The 21,460-nt window shown below is 45.7% G+C and overlaps 1 protein-coding gene across 9 annotated transcripts in view; it reads right to left on the bottom strand.

Annotated features, from left to right (window-relative positions):
* Enah (ENAH actin regulator) overlaps nt 1-13,807 on the bottom strand; it is a 121,399-nt gene extending 107,592 nt beyond the window's left edge. For 2 of the 9 annotated variants that reach the window (XM_048357578.1, XM_048357580.1), the window contains exon 1: nt 13,567-13,797. In XM_048357578.1, the coding sequence (XP_048213535.1) occupies nt 13,567-13,571 (5 nt within the window). In that variant the 5' untranslated portion in view covers nt 13,572-13,797. Of the gene's footprint in view, nt 1-13,566 lie in introns of all 9 variants that reach the window. The other 7 variants (XM_048357573.1, XM_048357574.1, XM_048357575.1 and 4 more) reach the window with 7 other exon arrangements.
* Between the last annotated feature and the right edge of the window lie 7,653 nt (nt 13,808-21,460).

The raw sequence follows: 21,460 nt of genomic DNA, 5'->3' as shown, positions 1-21,460 counted from the left end.
GTGGGGGTGCTAATTCAGAGCCCCTTGCAATTCCATATCAAGTTTATGACGAATTCTTCTATTTTTACTCTTATTTGTGCACACACATACACGCACACATTTTTTTCATCCATCATGGGGCTTGAACTCAGAGCCTGGGCACTATACCTGAGGGGTTTTTTTTTGCTCAAGGCTAGCATTTGAGCCACAGCTCCACTTCCAGTGTTTTTGGTGCTTAACTGGAGCTAAAAGTCTCATAGACTTTCCTGCCAGGGCTGGCTTCAAACCACAATCCTCAAATCTCAGTCTTCTGAGAGGCTAGAATTACAGGCATGAGCTACTGGCGTCCAGCAGATTCTTCTATTTTTAAAAATGTCATTATTATTTTCATAGGGACTTCATTGTATCCCTTTAGGTAGTAAGTACTGTCATCTTAACAATATTGTTTTCCAAAATTATAAACACAGGTCTTTTCACTTAATTAGATCTTCTTTAAAAAGTAATCAATGTGGGACTGGGGGTGTAGCTCAAGCGGTAGGGCGCTTGTCTGACAAGCACAAGGCCCTGAGTTCTATCCCCCAGTGCCACCAAATGGAAAAAAAAGCACAGAGCTCAAGTGATTTACACTAGAAATACTAAAGGTGGAGATGCCCCTGCTGCTGGTGAAGATGCATGAACAGGTCCAACCAGCTGTACATTTGGAAAAATTAAACTTTATTACATTAAAAAAAAAAGTAATCAATGTGCAAGTATTTTACCTTTGAGCCAAGAAAGTTCAACTGATTTCTAGGTATTTTATTCCTGTAAGTGCTACTGTAAATGGGACTGCTTTTCTTAGTTTCTTTTTTGGATGGTCCAAATGCTGCTATGTAGAAACAAAACATTTTTGTGTGTGATTCTCAGACCCTACAACTCTGCTAAACTCATTAGCTCTCAGAGCTTTATGGATTCTTTGCACATATGTATTAACTTGCATAAGCAAGTTTCCTTCTTAGCTGATATCTGAGATAGCTCATCTAACTAAAGTGCAAGATGAGTAAAATCAAAGTGACAGATACCTAGAATGGAAACCTGGGCAAAGAATTGTCATTGAGGGGCTAACTATAGAATGACTTGATCAAGAAACAGTTATTGCCAGGCATTGGTGGCTCATGTCTGCAATCCTAGCTGCTTTGGAGGTCAAGATCTAAGGATCATGGTTCAAAGCCAGGCCAGGGATGTTGGGGATTCATCTTGGCCTTAAGGGGGGAAGGGCGAGGAGAAAGCTCCAGAGATACCGCCCTTCTCCCAGCCCTGGGGCAGTGTGGAAGTGAGCCACACCTATCTCCTTCTGGGTCCAGAACCAGAAGGGGTAGCTTTGAGACCATCCCCCACCTTGCGCCAGCGAGCACATGCGCTCTCCTTTTGCAGGCTTTGCCCAGAGGGCGGTACTATGGGAAGTGGTTAGCACATGAGGGAGGTCCTAGGGAGCTGCTCTTGGATGGACAAGCTCACCAGCCTATCGCCAGCTCCTGCTCAATCCTCGTCATCACTACTACATTACTATGAGCCCCTCCCGATTAAATTGGATTGCTCTCCAAAGCGTCTCCGAGATCCGTCGGCGCCTGGCTTCCTTGGTGGGTAAGGAGGGAGGAAAAGGGGATCTCGTTTGGCCACGTGCACCTTAGGCTAGCCCGTGTCCCTTTGCTCCACCTTGGCTGCCCGCTGGTTGGGTGCCCAGGGGAGAGGGTGAAAAGGGGAGCACTGATAAGGGAGTAAGCTTAGCATCCCCACACCAGGGGAGGTAAATCTAGCCCGGCACAGAGAGCAAAGTTTACGGTGTTTAGCGTTAGTCTTAGGCAAAACAGCTCAAGGACAGACAGCACCCAAGCCCTGATCAGTTCAAGCTCCACAACCAACAAAAAAAAAAAAAAGGGAAGGAAGGAAGGAAGGAAGGGAAGAAGGGAAAAGGTTAATGCAGAAAGAACAGGGTGCTGGGTCCTTAATCCAATATAGCCAGGGTTCTTTTAAAAGGAAATATATCACCAAACTCAATATGCATGCCTGTAACCTCAGCACTAGGGAGGCTGAGAAAAAAAGGATCACAAGTTCCAGGCCAGACTGGCCTAAATATCAGAAGCAGATTGGAAAGTCATGTGCCCACAGAGGCAGAAGGTTGGGGTAATGTACCTACAAGTCAAAGAATGTCAAGGACTGCCAGGAACAAAGGAATTCTGAATCAAGACTGTACACAGAAATTCTATCTCAATCTCCAAATACTGATCTGCCCTACCATTCTTGACTCACAATTCACCATCAACGTTTTTGAGTTTCCACACTATTGATAGGCTGTACAAATCTCAAAACCTACTATCCCCACAACTGTGACTCAATTCCAAATCCTCCAACCTTATTACGGTAAATCTCAAAATAAGGCAATTATTTGTCTCATTTTGCAAAGAAGAAATCAAGGCTTGATATAATTAATGTCTCAGCCAGTAAATGGCAGAATAACTTTGATGTCAATGCTGATATACTAAGCTGAACTACCTGCCCAACTCCTGGATTGTAAAGTAAAAAGATATGACATTCTAGAGGGTATTTCCTTAAAGCAGAACAAAATAACACTTTCTAAAACAGGACACAATAACACTGGCTTGAGATCTACTGCACAAAAAAAGGTTACTGTAGTTATTCATGTATATTTCAAATAAAAAATATCAAATGAATCTTCACAAGAAAATTAAATAAGGTGGTGGGTATTTTAACTGGCTTTAATCATTCTACACTATATGCTATACATTTGCCAAACATCCCACTGTATGTCAAAATGCTATGCAACTATGATCTTCCAATTTAAAATTTTAGAGGCTGGGTGGGGCACACTGGCTCACACCTGTAATCCCAGTTACTCAGGAGGCAGTGGGAAGAGTGAAGTTAAAAGAACAGTCTGAACAAAAAAATTAGTAAGACTCTTTATCAAACAACAATCTAGACACAATGACTCACTCAGGCAACCCCCAGCTAAATGAGAGCCACAGACAGGAGAATCACAGTCCAGACTGGCCCTGGCCAAAGTGAAACCCTATTTGAAAAATAACAAGCAACAACACTAGGGACTAACTAGGTAGAGGAGTAGCTCAGGGGTAAAGTGCATTCTTAGCATGCACAAGGCCCTCAGTTTAATCCCTCAACACAACAAAAAATGTAATATTTTTATGAAATCATTGGCAACTTGCTTAAAAAAAAAAGCATAAATACTACAGAAAACTTGTGTGAAAATAACATCATTTAGAATGTAATGAATAGTCCCTACCCTCACTGTACAAGAACTGTTCTTTTTTTTAGCTACGAAATTTTTATTTATCATTCCAACTTTTCTTATTAGATTATAGTACATATTTAAATATAAAATTTTATACATTACAGAAAGATGGACATATAAAAAAGTACTTTTCCTTCAAATAAAGAAAGAAAAGAAAAGCCTAGATGTGTGGCTCCATACTCTCAGCCCTGAAATTCTCTCACTGATGGAACAGGACTGTTCTTTATAATACTTGAGAACTGATGGATGCTTCATTCCCTACTAAGTGCTCAATGACAGCACATCTTAATTACAAGAGCAAAGAAGACTGGAAGTGTTGTAGACATGAGGTTGAGCTAATCAAAGCTGAATTTCAGAGGAATCTGATATTACCTCTTACAGATACTAGACTGTTGGGACTAACAGACTGAAAGAATGAGAGAATCCAGAATATGCATATGTTAAAATGTATTGTTTCCACCCTACTGGTCTGCTGTACAAATTTCAGACTTACTAGATCCACAACGATGTGAACCAATTTCCAAACCTACAAATGCTCTAACCTTATTATGGTAAATCTCAAAATAAGGCAATTATTAATTGCAAGGGTCTTGATATAAAAATTCACTATCAGGCTCTCAGAAGTTACCAGGGAAGTAAAAGTAACCCAAACACAAAAATATCCACAAGTACTGTTTATAAAATGAATCCCTTCAAACATCTTCAGATAGGATTAGCTTCCAGTAGGCTGCTCTTCATCTGCCCAGTCAACTTCTCAATGATTGGCAGGCATTTTGCTTGTAAATCACACAGGGCAAATCATCTACAGAGTAAAAGTGCAAACTGTCCTTTACAGATATCATAAATGATGTTTCCACCTTAAGGCAACAACAAGCTAGGCACTGGTGGCTTGTCTATAATCCTAGCTACTCAGGAGGTTAAGATCTAAGGATTGAGGATCAAAGCCAGCCTGGGAAGCAGTCTTATGAGACTCTTATCTTCAATTAACTACCAAAATGCCAAAAGTGGATTGTGCCTCAAGTAGTGAGATCTGAGGACTGAGGATCAAAGCCAGGGCAGGAAAGTCTGAGATTCTTACCTCCAATTAACCACCAAAATACCAAAAGTGGAGGTATGGCTCACATGGTAGAGCACAAAGAGCCTTGAGCACAAAGCTAAGGGACAGCCCTGTGACTTTGAGTTCAAACCCCAGTACCAGCAAAAAAAATAAACAAATAAAAATGCGAAATGAAGAAATAAAAAATAACAGCTTTAAATAACACAAGTTTCAATGACAGTGTACAGTTATAACCCTAGCACTTAGGCAGAAGAGAATCACTAGCCCAAGGCCAGTCTGGGTTACATAGCAGCTCCAGACTACCATATGCTGTGTAGGCTACATAGTGAGACCTTGGCATAAATAAATAAATAAATAAATAAATAAATAAATAAATAAAAAGTAGCCCTAAAAAAGCTTGTAACCAAATATCTCAGTTACTTGCCCTGTCAGTAACAAGTTCTATTCCTCAGATGTAACTCATAACTATTTCTCTTCATGTGTAGTTAGTATCTTGCTAAATAAAGTGCATTTCTGTTCATAAGTAAAAATAAGAATAATAATAATACAAGCTTCAGAAGTCATTAAACGATAAAAATTACCAAGAGAGGGGGCTGGGGATATAGCCTAGTGGCAAGAGTGCCTGCCTCGGATACACGAGGCCCTAGGTTCGATTCCCCAGCACCACATATACAGAAAACGGCCAGAGTGAGTGGGCTCATGCTTGTAATCCTACCTACTCAGGAAGCTGAGAACAGAGGATCTTCTAAAGCCAGCCTCGGACATTCCATCTCCAAAAATAGCAAAAAGCCAGGCTAGAAGCATGGCTTAAGTGGCAAAGCATCAGCAAAGCAAGCAGAAAAATCCCTTCACCAAACTGGAAAACAAGCAACTTGGGTTCATACCCTTGAGATTTAACCTAAAGCTCTCCCATTTTATTTTTCTTCTCCACTCCCAAGCAGATAAATATGACATAGATAAGAAAAAGGGCAGGAAACAGAGTGAAGAGCAGTCATTTAAATTTCTATCATCAGATACTACCTAGACCAGATATTCTCCCAAGTCTTTACCAATCAAAGATACCCATTTCATTTAAAATATCATGACTACCTCATTCTCAAAAGACAAAAATCACTGATAGCTGAGAATAAACACTCAAGAAAAATCACCACTCAAGACAAAAGAGCTTCTCAAAAGAGTGGAAAACAAGCCAGGGCGGGAAAGTCCAATTATCCACCAGAAAATCGGAAGTGGCACTGTGGCTCAGTGGTAGAGTGCTACCCTTGAGTTGAAGAGCTCTGGGACAGCGCCCAGGCCCAGAGTTCAAGCCACGACTGACAAAAGGTGGGAAGTGGGGCATAGAAACATGGCTCAAATGGCAGAGTGCCTAGCAATCTCAAGGCCCTGAGTTCAAACCCGAATACTACCCTGGGCAAGTTTCTGAAGTGTCCTGATAGGTCTGCTTCATCAGATTCTGCCGGTGCCCTTCATTATCCCTATTCAAAACAAAGCCACCAGAGAGATAGCTGCTAAGCTTAGAATGAAGCTAAGCTTCAAAATGTGCCCAGCCTCTCAACAGCACCACTATCAAGGCATCTCAGCATTCCTGTCTGGTTCCTGGGAAAGTCCACTAATCATGTCTTCAAGATCTTTCCTTTATTTATTTTTTATTTTTTTGCCAGTCCTGGGCCTTGAACTCAGGGCCTGAGCACTGTCCCTGGCTTCTTTTTGCTCAAGGCTAGCACTCTGCCACTTGAGCCACAGCGCCACTTCTGGCCGTTTTCTATATATGTGGTGCTGGGGAATTGAGCCCAGGGCTTCATGTATACGAGGCAAGTGCTCTTGCCACTAGGCCATATTCCCAGCCCCAAGATCTTTCCTTTAGAAAGCATGAAAATGTTAGTGTTCATTTAAAGTAATAAAAATGACAGTTATTAGCAAGTGTAAAAAGAAAATTAGATTCCCTTCTGGTATTGTCTATCCTAGTGAATAAACTGTAACAATGATAAGTTTAACCACCACCACTATCTCCAGAACATTTTCATCACCCCCCAAAAGAAGCCCATACAGAAATAAAAAACACTTCCCATTCTTCCCAAATCCTGGCAACCACTACACCACTTGTCTGTACAAACCTGCCTATTCCGGACATGTTCTATAAACAGAATCATCTAGTACGTGACCTTTTGTGTCTGGCTTCCTTCTGTGGAATGTATTAGTACTTCTTCCTTTTGATGACCAAATATTGTACCATTATATAGATATACCATGAATTTTGGTTATCTGGACATCTGGGTTGCTTTACAAATGGTGGTAGTATGAACATTTGTGCACAAGCTTTTAGGTGGACATATGCTTTTATTTTTCTTGTATTTCTTTCCATTAGTAAAACCGATGGGTCATATAACTCTAAATTTAAATTTTTGAGGACCTGCCAAAATGTTTTCTAAAGCATCTGCAACATTTTACGTGTTTTTGTTTTCACATTCTTAACATGAGATGTTAAGACTTTCATAAAAAGGATAGAAATTATTCTTACAAAGCCTGCTTTGTGTGTCAAAGTGTTATGCCACATTTTAATTTTCCCAACAACTCTGTAAGGCAGAAATTAACTTTTTTACAAAAGAAATTCAAATTTGGAGAAAAAAGTTTGTCAACTACTCAAAAATGAGAGAAATGAGTTCAAAACTAGAATTTGAACCCAGAATCAAAGCCTACACCATGAAACTTTGACACCATACTATTTACTTCTTTTTTTTTTTTTTTTTTTTGGCCAGTCCTGGGCCTTGGACTCAGGGCCTGAGCACTGTCCCTGGCTTCTTCCCGCTCAAGGCTAGCACTCTGCCACTTGAGCCACAGCGCCACTTCTGGCCGTTTTCTGTATATGTGGTGCTGGGGAATCGAACCTAGGGCCTCGTGTATCCGAGGCAGGCACTCTTGCCACTAGGCTATATCCCCAGCCCCACTATTTACTTCTTACTTAAAGACACATTAACACTGCTTCACACCAAAAGGACCCTTTGCAAAAGCTCTGTGTTAAATTTACTAGAATCACTGCAAAACTGAAGTTTCCCAATGTAAGGAAATCCTATAAAATTTTAAGTGACTGTATATACTTTCCCCTCCCCTATAAATTTCTTAACAATTTCTCTATAGTTACATGAAACAAAGCCTACTATGACTCACCTGGGCAATGTAAATTACCTTCTTTCACCAAAGTTGTTTGTATGCACCAACCAAACACACACAGATGTCCTCTGCTATGCACTGATGAGTGGTGTCCTCCTGATTTACATGCTGATGGTCTACTACAACGTGGGTGTATTTAGAGGCAAGGCTTTCAGGGAGAAATCATGGTTAAATGAGATTATATAGATTTGGCCCCTAACCAAATCTAACAGGGTTGGTGACCTTTCAAGGAGAGGGCTGGGTATATAGCTATATGGCTAAAGTGGTTGAAAACATGCACAAGGTCCTAGATTCAGTTTTCAGGAGAGGAAGGGGAGGGAGAGGGGAGAGAAGGAAGAGGGGAGGGAGAGGGGAGAGAGGGGAAAGAGGGGAGAGAAAAGAGGGGTGAGGGAGGGAGAGAGGAGGAAGGAGGGAGAGGGAGGAGATAGAGAGATCCTCCAGCCCCACCCATCCCACCAAATGAAGACAAGAGAAGGGAGCCTTCTCTAAACAAGGAAGCATCTCTCAAGACCACGGCCACACTCACTGGCTACAGGCCTGACAATGAACTTCCACTCCAGCTGTACAGAGAAAATAAAATACCTGTTGTTTAAGTTTACAATACTTTGTTATTGTGCAACCTTGAGCAAACTAATATTTATCTCCATGAATATCATGAACTATCAAATTATTGGAATCTCAAGCACTGGAAACAAGTCAGACAATACTAGAACAGAAACAAGCTAAATCAAGAGAGATTCACTAGCTTGTTGCTAAAATATATTTGAGGTATTTCATCAAGTTGACTAAACAACAGAATGATGATTCCATTAGTCAGTACTTAACAATAAAGTCAAGGTATCTTCCAAAGGCTTTTGAAATTAGATGAATCTGAGGCTAAGGCTGTGCTTTGTTGAGGAGTAAGAAACAAATTCCAGCCAGGTGCTGGTGGCTCATGCCTGCAATCCTAGATTTCAAAGTCAGCACAAGCAGAAAAGTCCCTGAAACACTTATCTCCCACTACCAAAAAGCTAGAAATAGAGCTGTGGCACAAATGGGAGCGTACCAGTCTTGAACAAAAAGCTAAAAGACAGCACATAAACCATGAGTTCAAGCCACCGCGTGCGCGCACGCACGCACGCACACACACACACACAAAGAAAAAAGCAACTTCCAAATCCATTCCTGTAATCAAGATGTTGATTTTTGTTTAAATAATTTTATTAGCAAATTATCTGCCCCAAACTGCATCCTACTGGGCCTAGTAGTGTCCAAGCTTGTAAAAGTTATGACTACTCCAAAAATGGTCATTGTTATTGTTATGGATATCCAATATTTGCCAAGTATTATGGCACTGTGCTGGTATCATAAATACATAAGTTCAGACCCTTAAAACTAGTGATATGACTCAGTAGTGGAGTGTTTGCCAGAAGGTCCTGGGTTCAACCCCCAGCCACACACACACACACACACACACACACACACACACACACACACACCCCACACTGTCCTCAAGAAGTTTATAATACAGGTCAAACAAATCCAGATAATTATAAAAATCATAGAAAAATTCAATAGCAGCCAGATGCCAGTAGCTCATGCCTGTAATTCTAGTTACTCAGGAGGCTAGGATCTAAAAAGTCATATAGTTCAAGGCAAGCATGGCAGAAAAGGTCACCAGACCATCTTCAAAATAATCAGTAAAAAGCAGGACTGGAGGCAAGTGATAAATCACCAGGCTAGCAAATGAGTTCAAACCCCAGTACTGCAGGGGGGAGGGGGGTAATGATGTAGGAGTAGTATTAAAAAATACACAGAGTGTACGAGAACATACAGGAATGAGGTTGGGGGAGAGGAGATAGACAAGTCAAAAACGACTTCTCAAGTGTCAAAGAACCCACCTGTTTCTCACCCAGGAAAGCGTACAAGCCTTACTCGGAGCAGTACCCACTGAGGTGCAAACTTAGCTCAGATTCTTACTTAAGCTTCTACTTCCACTCAGTTCCACCCATCCGTTTTAAAGGGGCTTGGGGGATAACAAATGAAGTTGGTCCAGAAAGCTCTGAGTATCCTTTCCCTACCAACTGCATAAAAACTACCCTCATTTTCCCAATCGTCCTTATATTCATGATAAAGACTAAGTACTTTACAAGTTACAAAATCACCTCTATTCCAACCTATGTGAAGGATAAATTATCTAAATCATCAATTCAGTATGTAATTTATTCTACCATTTCTATGATCCCTATGAGTTATTTTACTTACTCCAACTAAGCTAACAAGATAATGAGAAGTATGAATACTCTATCAAGTTTGGTAAATTTTTCTCTACTTATCCACACTCCTATTCAAGATTTATTCACTTAATAAATACCTATGATACTGATATTCAGAAAACTAAAGATATGGCTCCTGAACCTAAAATAAATCTTTGTGGGAGAATCACACATCCAACAGCTACAAGTATAAATGAAGACCCATGGGAACAGAGACAACTATTTGCATCATTTCAAGAATATCTTACTTAGTGCCATGGTAAATAAGAGCATTATCTCCATTTTTGCCAATCTGCTCAGTTAACAAAAGTCAGCACAAACAACCTGGATTTCCCAATCCTTGATTATACCACCCTAAAACATAAACTTATCATTACATAAATGAAGGTAACAAAATACAAGTACTACACTTCAAAGATTCTAAACACAAGAAGAAACTTAGCAGTTTCCTCACCTATAAAATAAAGCTGAAATAGTCACAGATGGTTAAACAATGGACATTCCAGGAACCAATGTCCAGTGCCAGCCTGTGGGAGCCACTTGCCAACCAAATTATTAGTAATGAATCCCAGTGTTCTTTCCCATCAAACCCAGAAATGCATCTATCGCAAAATGTACTCAAGGTGACATCTGAAGTTACAAACCAGAGGTAAAACAAACTGCTCAAAAACTTTACTCAACTAGTCTAAAATACAAGTAGGTAATGCACAAGATAAGTAGCCTAACCGTATATAATGCTTACAAGCACTCCACATACCTTCTATCGCCATTTAATCTTCACGGCCCAGTAAAGAATTGCCTCTATCTTTACTGAATTTTTAAAAACATATCAATATAATTATGTGCTTAGTTAAAGGTAAGCCAGCTAGTAAGGAAATTCTCAAAATCCCCTCATGTCTGTTAACAATAGAAAGAATAGCTAGTGGATACCTTAGTCTGTTACTAAAGACACAAGAACAGCAACCCCAAACTCTCTTGAGCTTTCTTAGCCACTAGCCTATGGGCAATTAATTTATTTAGATAAGACAAGCTCCCCTTCTTGTGAAAGTTAAAAATCTTACAAGTAACAAACTAATGTTAAAAGATGGTGATCTAAAAGGCATACACAATCTTTCCTACACAAACCCTTCAAAAAAATTCCTTTTGCCAGGCACCAATAGCTCATGCCTGTAACCCTAGCTACTCAAGAGGTTGAGATCTGAGATCTTGCTTGGTTCAAAGCCAGCCAGGGAGGGGCAGGGCAGGAAAGTCCATGAGACTCTTATGGCCAATTAACCACTCAAAAACTGGAATTGGCCCTGTGGCTCAAAGTGGTAGAGCATTAGCTTTGAGCAAAAGAGCCCACGGTCTGCACCCAGGTCCTGAGTTCAAGCCCCAGAACAACTTTTACTTTTCAAACACTGCATAAAAAAATAGAAAGCCAAAAACTTTAATAGGATACTGAAAATAAGCATGCTTTTGGTCTCAACCTTTCCACCATTCTGTGTAAGCAACAGACCTTTTTCATTTTTAATACTTATCTTTAAACAAAATTAACAAATCTATAAAGTGTTTTACATGTGTAGAATGCCTTCCTTATGACTGACTCAGAAACACAAAGTTCCCTTCTGTATCTCAGTCAGCAAGCTATTCCTGAAATTAAAGCAATCTGAGAGATTTAAATAATATTTACACCATAACATATTTATCATTTCCTATTTTTAGAGCTGTAACTGGCTTCTGGATGGCCTCTGAAAGACCAAAACTATCCTTCATATAACTGAGACTGGACTTAAAAAAACCACTATTTGTATCTTACATTATTTAAAAGCATCATGGAAACTAATGAATACTAGATAAGAGTCCTTTGCTTAAGAACCAAAATATCCCAAAGACTGCTACCCACCTGAGAAGCTTTTACCTACCTCATGGGCCCATCCTACCTTTGCAGGTTCTCAGCAAAATGTACACACCCAAGCTGAACAAAAAGCCTTCCAATAACTCAATGTTTTTCAAAGTGAAAAGCTGATTCTCTTTTTCTGTTCTTAAATTATTTAAAATTAGTCTACAAAGAATTACCCTCGACTCCTTAAGAGAACTTTTCAGGCCTGAGGCCCCTGTTCCATATTCATGCTACTGGAAAAACAGCAGTGGGACTCCTTGGTTTCTACACTTTAGGGATAAAGCAAGAAAACAGAAGTTACATTTGACTAGAAAAGGGACTTCTAATTTTAATCTTTCCCCTTTCACAATGTTGGAATTGAATAACTCTAGGACTGTTTATATTTTAAAATACTCCTCTTTCACATTTTCTATCCCAAATCTGGTTAACGTTTGAAAAAACATGAACTTCTGGTCTGCAAGTCCTTGTAGCATTCGATCTCTCAAACAAAAATCAACAGTATGTAGGATTATATGAATTTTCAAAAATACCAGTATCTTGATTTTAAAAGTAAAAATAAAAAGTACAAACATACAAGTTTTCCAAGCAGCATTTTACAAGAATGATGGTTTCTGGTTTGCACGACATGATTACTTCTTAAACAGATCCACTAACCTGTGTGAAATCACCAAAGAGAGGGTCGCTTAGACAGCATTAAACAAATGTTTGAAGTCATCATAAATAAAGGTTGCAATGGGGAATCAGATCAAATACCACTCAAATTCAGAGAAAGCTTGCATGAAAACAACACGACTATAAAGCAAAACAAAAAGGGGGGGGGAGAATGTGATGTGATTTTGATTTTTAAAAATCCACGAACTAAAACTAAAGTTTAAGATGGAAACTACTTAAATTGGGCAAGAATTCCAATGACGAGACATTTTCTGGCCAAAGCAAAGGAATTTGTGGATTATCTCATTCAAATCTCATTGTATTGCTTTATGGTCTTGGAAACGTCTGGCCATGAATCTTTAACACAAAGGAGACTCAAGCTTCAAATCCAAAAGAACTGTAAGACTATCCCTTCCCGGAGAGAGAACTGGGAGTCATTTACTCTACCCCGATTGTTTAACCTCAAAGGCAGGCCTTCAGCGATGATAACGCAGAAAGATCAGCCTTCTCCCAAGTCCCAATTCTCACGAAGTCCTGCACCAATCCAATCCAAAGGAGGGGGTTAGGACGCGAACGGCCCGGGGAAGGGGGGCAGGGGGAAGGGGGGAGGCCTCCGGCGAATGACACGCCGCAACGCGGCGGGTTCCCCAACGCCACTGGGGGCCTGGGAAAGGAGGGTGTCACGCCGTGTGTCCCGCATCGGCGAAGGGGCCCCGCACGGGGGGCCGCCGCGCCTCTCCCGGGCAGAAGCCCGGGCGCCTCGCTCGGCGCCACGGACCCAGCGGGGACGCGAGAGGCGGCGGCTGCGGCACCGCAACGCGGCCCGCGGCGGCGGAGGGCAGGGCCGCCGCGCCGCCCCCCGCCCCGGCCCCCCACACCGCCCCGCCGGGAGCGCACCTGGCCGGGCCCGGCCCGCCCCCCGCCCCCCGCCCCGGGACCCCGCCCGCCCGCCGGTTGCCGCGGAGACCGCGGCCCGGCCAAACTTTCCCCCTTCGGAAGGACGACGCCGACGCGGGAAGTACCTGCCCGGCGGCGGCCCGCACCCCTCCCCGCCCGCGCCCCGGTGCATGGCCGCCGCGCGAGGCCGCGGACGGCGCCGCACGCGGGTTCGAGTCCGCAGCGTGTCGGGGGGGGCTGGCGCGCGAGGAGACCCGGACCCGGCCGCCGGGACCGCGGAGGGGCGGACAAAGGCGGGCTGGGCCGGCGCCGGCCGGGGGTCCCGCGGAGGGCCGGGCCCGCGGCACAATGGCCGGCCCCGCGCGCCCCTCACCTCATGGCGCCGGCGGGCCCGGCGGACGCCGAGCGGGCGCTACCTCCTCCGAGCGCCGGGCGCGGTCTCCTCGGGGCGGCCGGCGAGGCGCGGCGCGGCGCGGCAGGCGCGGCGAGGGTCGGCTTCGCTCCGCTCCGCTCCGGCGGCCGCGGTTACTCCATCGCCGGTCGTGCCGACGCGCCGGCCGGGGCCGGGGCTGGGGGGAGGCGCGGGACGCGGCGCGGGCCTCCCGCTCGGCCGCCCACCGGTGCCGCCGCGCCGCCGCCGCCGCCGCCGCTCCACAGGCCAGCGCCCGCCGCCGCGAGGACCGAGAGGACCCGCAGCCGCCGCAGCCGCGGGAGGAGAGTCAGGAGCGCCGCGGGGCGCCGGGGGCGGGGCGCGGGGAGCGCGCAGGCGCCGCCCTCCCCCGCCACCCTCCCCCGGCCTCCCCCGCCGCCGTCGCCCTCCCCCGCCCCCTCCCCGCGTCGCCCTCCCGCTCCGGCCTCGCCTCCCTCTCCATCCCCAGCTCCCCTTCCCTCCCCCTCTCCCCCGGCTCCCCGGCCCCCTCCCCCCGGCTCCGCGGGCGGCCGACGCGGGGGGGCGTGGCCACCGCGGGGGGGGAGGCGGGGCCGGTGGGAGCCCCGGCGGTGGGCGTGGTCACCGCTGCCGTGGGGGCGGGCCTGGGGGGGCCGCGGTGGGCGGGGTCTCTGGGGAGGGGGCTGCGCGGGACGCGGCTCCCGCCGCGCGGCCCTTTGTTGCCGCCCGCCCCGCCCCGCCCCGCCCCGCGGCTCCCCTCACCCCCGAGTCCCGGGCCGCGGGGCTGGCGGCCGGCGGGGTTCCCCGCTGGGCTCTGCGCCGTGGCCCCTCGCCCTCCCCGAGGCCAGGGCGGCGCCGGGATCCCCGGGTCCCGACCGGGCCCCCCAGCGGAGTGAGGAGCGGGGAGGCGTGGCCGTTCAGGGCGCGTAGGGAAGACGATGCGGGCCGGGGCTCCCCGCGACGGCCACCCTTGGGGTGTCGTCAAGTGCACGTCACGGGGTCGGCCCTGGGCGCCCCGCTCCGGGTCCCCCTGAGGAGGGGCCGGGCGCGGGGAGCCGGGGCCCTGCGGAGGGCGCGGGCGGGGGGGGGGGGCCGTGGGGGGGGCGCGGGGCCGTGCCGGGGCTGCGGGGCCGTGCCGGAGGCGCGGGGCGGGGGCGCGGGCGGGGCCGTGCCGGAGGCCGTGCGCCGGCGCGGGGGGCGCGGGGCGGGGAGCGCGACACCGGAGCGGAAGCGGCCTGGGAACCCTCACTGTCGTCACCCACGGAAAGGGAATCCCGGGCGGGGGCGGGGTGGGGGACGCGAACCGGGGAAACGGCGGCGCGTTCGCTCGTTCACCCAGTCCGCAAATCACCTCCCTCGAACGTGCGTGCGGAAAAACACCGGCGCGGTGAACCCTTACAGCCAGGGAGGCCGGGGCGTGCCCGTGGACACAGCCGGAACGTGGAGTTGCGGGGGCTCCATCGATCTAGCAGAAATGTAACCGGATGGTCCTGGGCGGGGGGGCTGCACGTTCTGCATGGAATGGGGGGCTGCGCGTTCTGCATGGAATGGGGGGGCTGTGCGTTCTGCATGGAATGGGGGGGCTGTGCGTTCTGCATGGAATGGGGGGGCTGTGCGTTCTGCATGGAATGGGGGGCTGTGCGTACTGGGGGGCTGCGTTCTGCATGGAATGGGGGGCTGTGCGTAATGGGGGACTGCATTCTGCATGGATGGGGGGGCTGTGCGTACTGGGGGACTGCATTCTGCATGGATGGGGGGGCTATGCGTACTGGGAGACTGCATTCTGCATGGATGGGGGGGCTGTGCGTACTGGGGGACTGCGTTCTGCATGGAATGAAGGGTTGTGCGTACTGGGGGACTGCGTTCTGCATGGAATGGCGAGCTGTGTGTAGTGGGGGGCTATGCATTCTGCATGGGGGGGGGGGGATTGTTCCTGCACAGGGCTCCGGGGTCTGGAGGCTCTCATCCAACATGAGGGCCTACCTGTCTGCAGGTCTCCGTTCAGACAACTGGGGTTGTGCTTTTAGGTGGGAAGCCATTCGGTTAGGAAGGCTTGGGGATTTGTGCCTTTCCAAATGAAATAGCAAACACTGGTCATTAGTGACTTACACGTACAGGAACGGTGGAACCCTGTTGTGACTATGAGAAGCCTGCTGTTCAGAGCTCAACACAGTTTCTGTTTAGAAGTTGCAGCCGCAGAGCAGCGGCCCTGCAGAAGCAGTGATCTAGAGCCATGGCACAGGACCAGGGTGGCCTCAGGTAGTAGAAAGCCTAGCGCTTTGCCCTAAACATGGTGTGCTTGAGGAACACTAATTTCCACCCACATATGTAATTACAAGCTGGCATCACAGACAACATTTTATTCAAGGATCTCCAAGGACTGGCGAGAAACGCAGCTTGCCAGTCAAATGCCCTTGTTGCCATATTATGAGAAGACAGAGAAATGCAGGGTTCAGGCAACTGGGTGTATTAGTACAATAGGCATGATTAAAAATTACAGCTCCTAGAGGTTCATTGTCTTCCTGAAATCGAAATGCTTGCTCCTCAAGGGACTGGTTTCTTGGAGAAAGTATTAAGACATTGAACCATCCTGGAATAGTATTAATAAAACATCCTAAACCACAAAGAAATCATACCAATTGGCCTTATATTTTGCCTATAGTCGACTTTAACTTTTCAACATTGGTATGATAAGACCCTGAACCACAAAATAGTTAATACCAATTTGCCATTCATATCAGAACAGTAAATCCTGCAGCACTTGTGTTTCAGGAAAAACTTACAAAAGGCCAAAAGGGGTGGAGATAGTGCTGTAATGACATCAGCTGTCTCCTGCCAGAGACCAGAACCAAGGATAAAAATTCCTTGCAGATGACTCCATAACTCACATCGTTGTGCAAGTTAATCCTTCCTGAGTTAAATAAGTTATATATCACCATCACCTTTATCCTAACAGCAAATGTTCCAGTGGTATGGGCTCCAAATTAAGCAATACAAGAGGAGAAATGCTGTTCTTGTTTTCTATGTTTACTAAAAATGGACCAGCCAAGAATGTTGGCTTCCAACAACCATTTCCATCCATTTCAGTGGCAGCCTGCCAGTTCACAAGTTGGTCACACCATTGCCTTTGGATTTAGATATTTGAATGGATGGCCTGACTTCCAAAGGTCATTCTGAGGAAGGACAATTTGTTGGCTGTAACAATGTTATTGCTTCTTATTCATATTTGGTTTAATATTCAAAGAGAACAAAAGAGAAATTTGGACTAGGAAATGACAGACTAATTCTGGTAGTGGGAAACCTTACAGAATGTATTACTATAGAATATAAATAGAATAAAAATAAAATGTATACTATATAATAATACAATAAAATTACTACAGAATAAAAATTAAAAGTTCCGCCCATTCATATTTAGGAAGAGGAATGTGATGCCTAGAGGGTTAAGTAACTTATCCATGGATGTTCAGTGTGTGTGTAGTAGATCTGAAACTTAAACCTAGCAGATCATTCTATTTATACCTGCAGCATAATACTCCAAAAAAAAGTTACAGCTGAGTCTCTTCTTATAAACCTTGTTTAAAAATTTAAGTGGACTTTAGCTGAATATTGAAAATAGTTTGAAAGCTATGCCTCCCACCTGTAATCTTAGCACTGTAGAGGCTGAGTTAGGAGGATCACAATGTTTGGGGTTAGCCTGGGCTACAGAGCAGGTTTGAGGCTAGCTTGGGCTATACACTAACACACTTCCTCAAAAGCAAAAGGGGACTGGAAGGGAGAGAGGGAGGGAAGAGAGGGAGGAAGGGAGGGAATAATCTCAACGGTCCTCAAAAGTGTTTACTCAGCTCGAAATCCAATGTCTGACCAATTGTGTTGGGAAATAAATATTTGAAAGTCGGATGAATAACTTAAGATACAAAGAAAACTAGGGCTGGGAATATGGCTTAGTGGTAGAGTGCTTGCTTTGCATGCATGGAGCCCTGGGTTCGATTCCTCAGCACCACATACACAGAAAAGGCCCAAAGTGGCGCATGGCTCAAGTGGTAGAGCGTTAACCTTGAGCACAAAGAAACCAGGGACAGTGCCCAGACCCTGAATCCAAGAAAAAATAAAAATAAAAGAAATAAAATTGGGGATTGGAGGCATGGCTCCACTGGTAGAGTGCTAGCCAGTGAGCAAAAGCATCAGGTGCTGAGTTTGAGTCCCAGTCTCTGAATAAAAAAAGAAAAGAAAAAGGAAACCGGGAGCAGTTATCTAACCCAGGACCTGGTACGTGTTAAGGCTATTTATTCCCTAGTATTTAGCCAATCCTCAGCACCAGCTCCCTTAACATCACGTTTGTGGACCTCCACTTTCCCTCCAGCTCCTCACCAGCTATCATAACAGGCCTGCTCCATCCAGGCAGTGCTCGGGCACTCAAACAAGACTGGCAGGAAGCAAGCCGCTGAGGGAGCCACGTCAGCCTGGCCCCAGGGCCCCTAGAACTGGAAGTCCCGCGCGCGGCTCATCCTCCAGGTAGGGGCAGGAGGAAGGCGGTCTGCTCCTGGGCGATCCGGAAGTCAGCTAGGCGCTCAGGGACAGTGCCCAGGCCCAGAGCTCAAGCCCCACAATGACCAAAAAATAATTTTAAAAAATATTGAGGGGCTGGGGATATGGCCTAGTGGCAAGAGTGCCTGCCTCGGATACACAAGGCCCTAGGTTCGATTCCCCAGCACCACATATACAGAAAACGGCCAGAAGCGGCGCTGTGGCTCAAGTGGCAGAGTGCTAGCCTTGAGCGGGAAGAAGCCAGGGACAGTGCTCAGGCCCTGAGTCCAAGGCCCAGGACTGGCAAAAAAAAAAAAAAAATATTGAAGGAGGGTTCTGCTTCTAGATAACAACCAAACAATGGTGTTTTGGAAAATGGCTAAAAAGAAGTACTATTATAATCTATTCTGAACCCTTATCTCTCTTATTTTGTAAGTCTGGCAGGTAGCTTGGCAAGAAAAACAGTGGTTTCCCTCTTCCTTGAATTTAATTGACTTGCTTGTCCTATTTATGGTAATCAAAGTACCAGACCATTCTCCTGAACCTTATTATCAGATGACAACTGACCTTGAAGTATTTCCTCAAAATAGAGATCAGAAGGAAAGTCAGGGGAGCAACTTTATACATTGCATGGTATGTATTCAACTTTATACCTGTGTACACAACACACACACACCACACACACGTATAGCTAATAACAGCAGAAGAAAAGCTGCTACCGCTAAGATGTGCTTTGAACAAGCTTGCCTAAAATCAGCTCGCACTGCTTAATGTCACTCCTTTGTAGTGTTTATCTCACCTTTCAGGTGCATCTCAAAGCTTATTGAAAACCCCAGTTATAACTTTCTCTTTGAAACTGTTGCGAAGCATGATAACTTGGCAAAATTCTAGTGTGAAAATTATCTTCATTTTCTTGGTTTAATATCAAAAGTCAATGGTGAGTCTACTTTAAGTTTGAAGAAAAGCAGAAAACAATCTCATTTTGTATTATCAGTCATAATGCATTCATTTAGCCTCCAAACTTTCTATTACTTTTAACTCATTGCCATATAAGGACATAAAATGGTGATATTGTACTCATTTTATAATGAAGATGTGGAGTTCTTTAATCACAGCAGCCAGTGACTGAACATTTACTAAAAAATGAAGTCAGCTGTGAATCAAAAATTAATGCCATTGAAGGCTGGGGTATGGCTCGGGGCTAAGGCATGCCTGGTGTGCACAGCACACTGGGTTTGATTCCCTAGCACTGCCAAAGAAAATGCTGCGAGGGAAGAATTTAGAAGTTCGTCACGTTTCTAGCCCCCTTTTGTATAAATACCTACATTAAATGGAAGGTAACACGCACACAAGCGTTACGCTTAAGAGTGGTGTTGAGCGTCCATGTGTAAGAGCTGCTGGAGCTCTGCGCAGCCGGCCCGTGGCCTCTCCACAGCCGGCCAGAGCTGGACCCTGCAGATGGCCGTCTGTGGGGCCCTGGATCCCCCAGGTCCCGCGGTGTCTGCTGTGGAGCTAGCTCAGGAAGGTAAGGCACAGAAAGACAAAGGGATGGCCCCAAAGCCACACAGCTGGCCAGTGAGAGAGAACAGCCAACTCTAACTCACTCCCTCTGTTTTAAAACAGACAAAAGCTGTTGAGCATGTAACTCAGTGGAATGGAGATGCGCAAAGCCCCTGGGTCGATTCCCAGCATTGAAACACACACACATACACACACACACACACACACACACACACACACAGCCTCAAGGTCTACTTAGAAAATGGAACTAGTACAGTGAAAAAAATCCTCTCCACATGTAATTTTTCTGCCACAGAAAACAATTCAGCCTCTGGTACAGTCCTGGCCTCCTATTGTTCCCAGCCATAGCAGGTTAAGCCGTGTGTGTGTGTGTGTGTGTGTGTGTGTGTGTGTGTGTACACGTGCGTGCATGCACCGTTTTTGCTCTTGGAGCTTTTGTTTGTTTGTTTTGGTCGTAGGACTTGAACTCTGTCTGAGCACAGTCCCTGAGTTCTTCCGCTCAAGGCTAGTGCTCTACCACTTATTTGTTGAGACAGGGTCCCGCTCTCTTCCCGGGCTGGGCTCTGCTTGTAACCCTCCTGCCCAGCCTTCAGAGCATGCTGAGAACAGAGGCAGAGCCCTGCCATCGTGCCTGGCTGCTTTTATGCTTCCTGGTTGGTGGTGGTGGTTTTTTGTTTTATTTTGCTTTTTACAAATTACTGCATACTGTCCATGTAATTTGGCGAGTTTGAACACATGCTCGTGGGTTTTTTAAGTTATTTGAGAAAGATGTTCTTCTCTTCTAATATTTTAATCTGTGCTACACAGACATGAGGGAGACAGCACAGATATGACCCTGGGACTTGATGCTTTAGCTTTGGTTGTTAATAAAATAAATAAGTCTTCATCTAGAATAAGGCATGCCAAAATCTTTTAAAAGAATTCATAGATTTCTTCATTTACATTCTTGTGAAAGACTTTTAGGATCTAAGTGCTCATTTCAAACTAGCACTAATGCACTTGGTTGTAATATTTCAAAAAAAAAAAAAAAGTCCCTGAATAGGACCTACACGCCACCTCCTAGCTTCCTTCTCAGGTTTTCTCTTCCACCTCGGGGCCATCTTCAACCTTCCAAGCATCTCCATTCATTTTTCTCTAAATGGTTCCTGGTGCGTTGTGTGGCTTCTTCCCCTCAGTATCTCATTGTACTTTATTTTATTTGGTGTCTCTCACTTTCAAACAGCATTTCCCTTCAAAATCTCACAGTCTGGTCTTTCCCTTTTTGCTTTTACACTTTGTTTTCTCTCCTACTGCTAATGAGCTAGTGATTCTTGATTTGCTTTATTTGAAGTATTTATATCTTTCAGCCTCTGTTTAATATCAAGTCTGGCTTGCATCCTTTTCCTACTGCATGATGCCCAAATTAAGTTTAGACACAATACCTATAAAAGCCGCCCTGTAACTCCTCACGCCTTTCTGGCATCCCAAGCACTAGCCAGTCTGTTTAATTTTGAAAGCTGATATAACCAGTGAAGTTCATAGTTGTGTCAGGTATGACTCGAGAGTGCATTACAGCTCAACTATTAAGACCACATAGGGAAATAAGCATGTAGAGAGGAAGAATGGGAACAATCTGGGTGGGGATTCTGAATGCATCAGAGTTGTTGACTGGGACAGTTGTGAATCTAGGTTAAATCCTTCCTGTGTGGCATCAACCCATATTCTACAAGGCCCTTTGCCAGCTCCTAGTGAGAGAGTTCTTTCTGAAAGGAGGTGGAGGGTTCCCTGACGTTGAATCCAGTGTCACCACCCCGCCACCACTCCCACCTGCCCATCAAGGAGGAGTGCTTCT

Source organism: Perognathus longimembris, chromosome 11 (genome assembly GCF_023159225.1).
Source record: "Perognathus longimembris pacificus isolate PPM17 chromosome 11, ASM2315922v1, whole genome shotgun sequence".
Lineage (NCBI taxonomy): Eukaryota > Metazoa > Chordata > Mammalia > Rodentia > Heteromyidae > Perognathus > Perognathus longimembris.
Note: the sequence above shows the minus strand (reverse complement) of the source record. Positions and strands in the feature narration are given on the sequence as shown.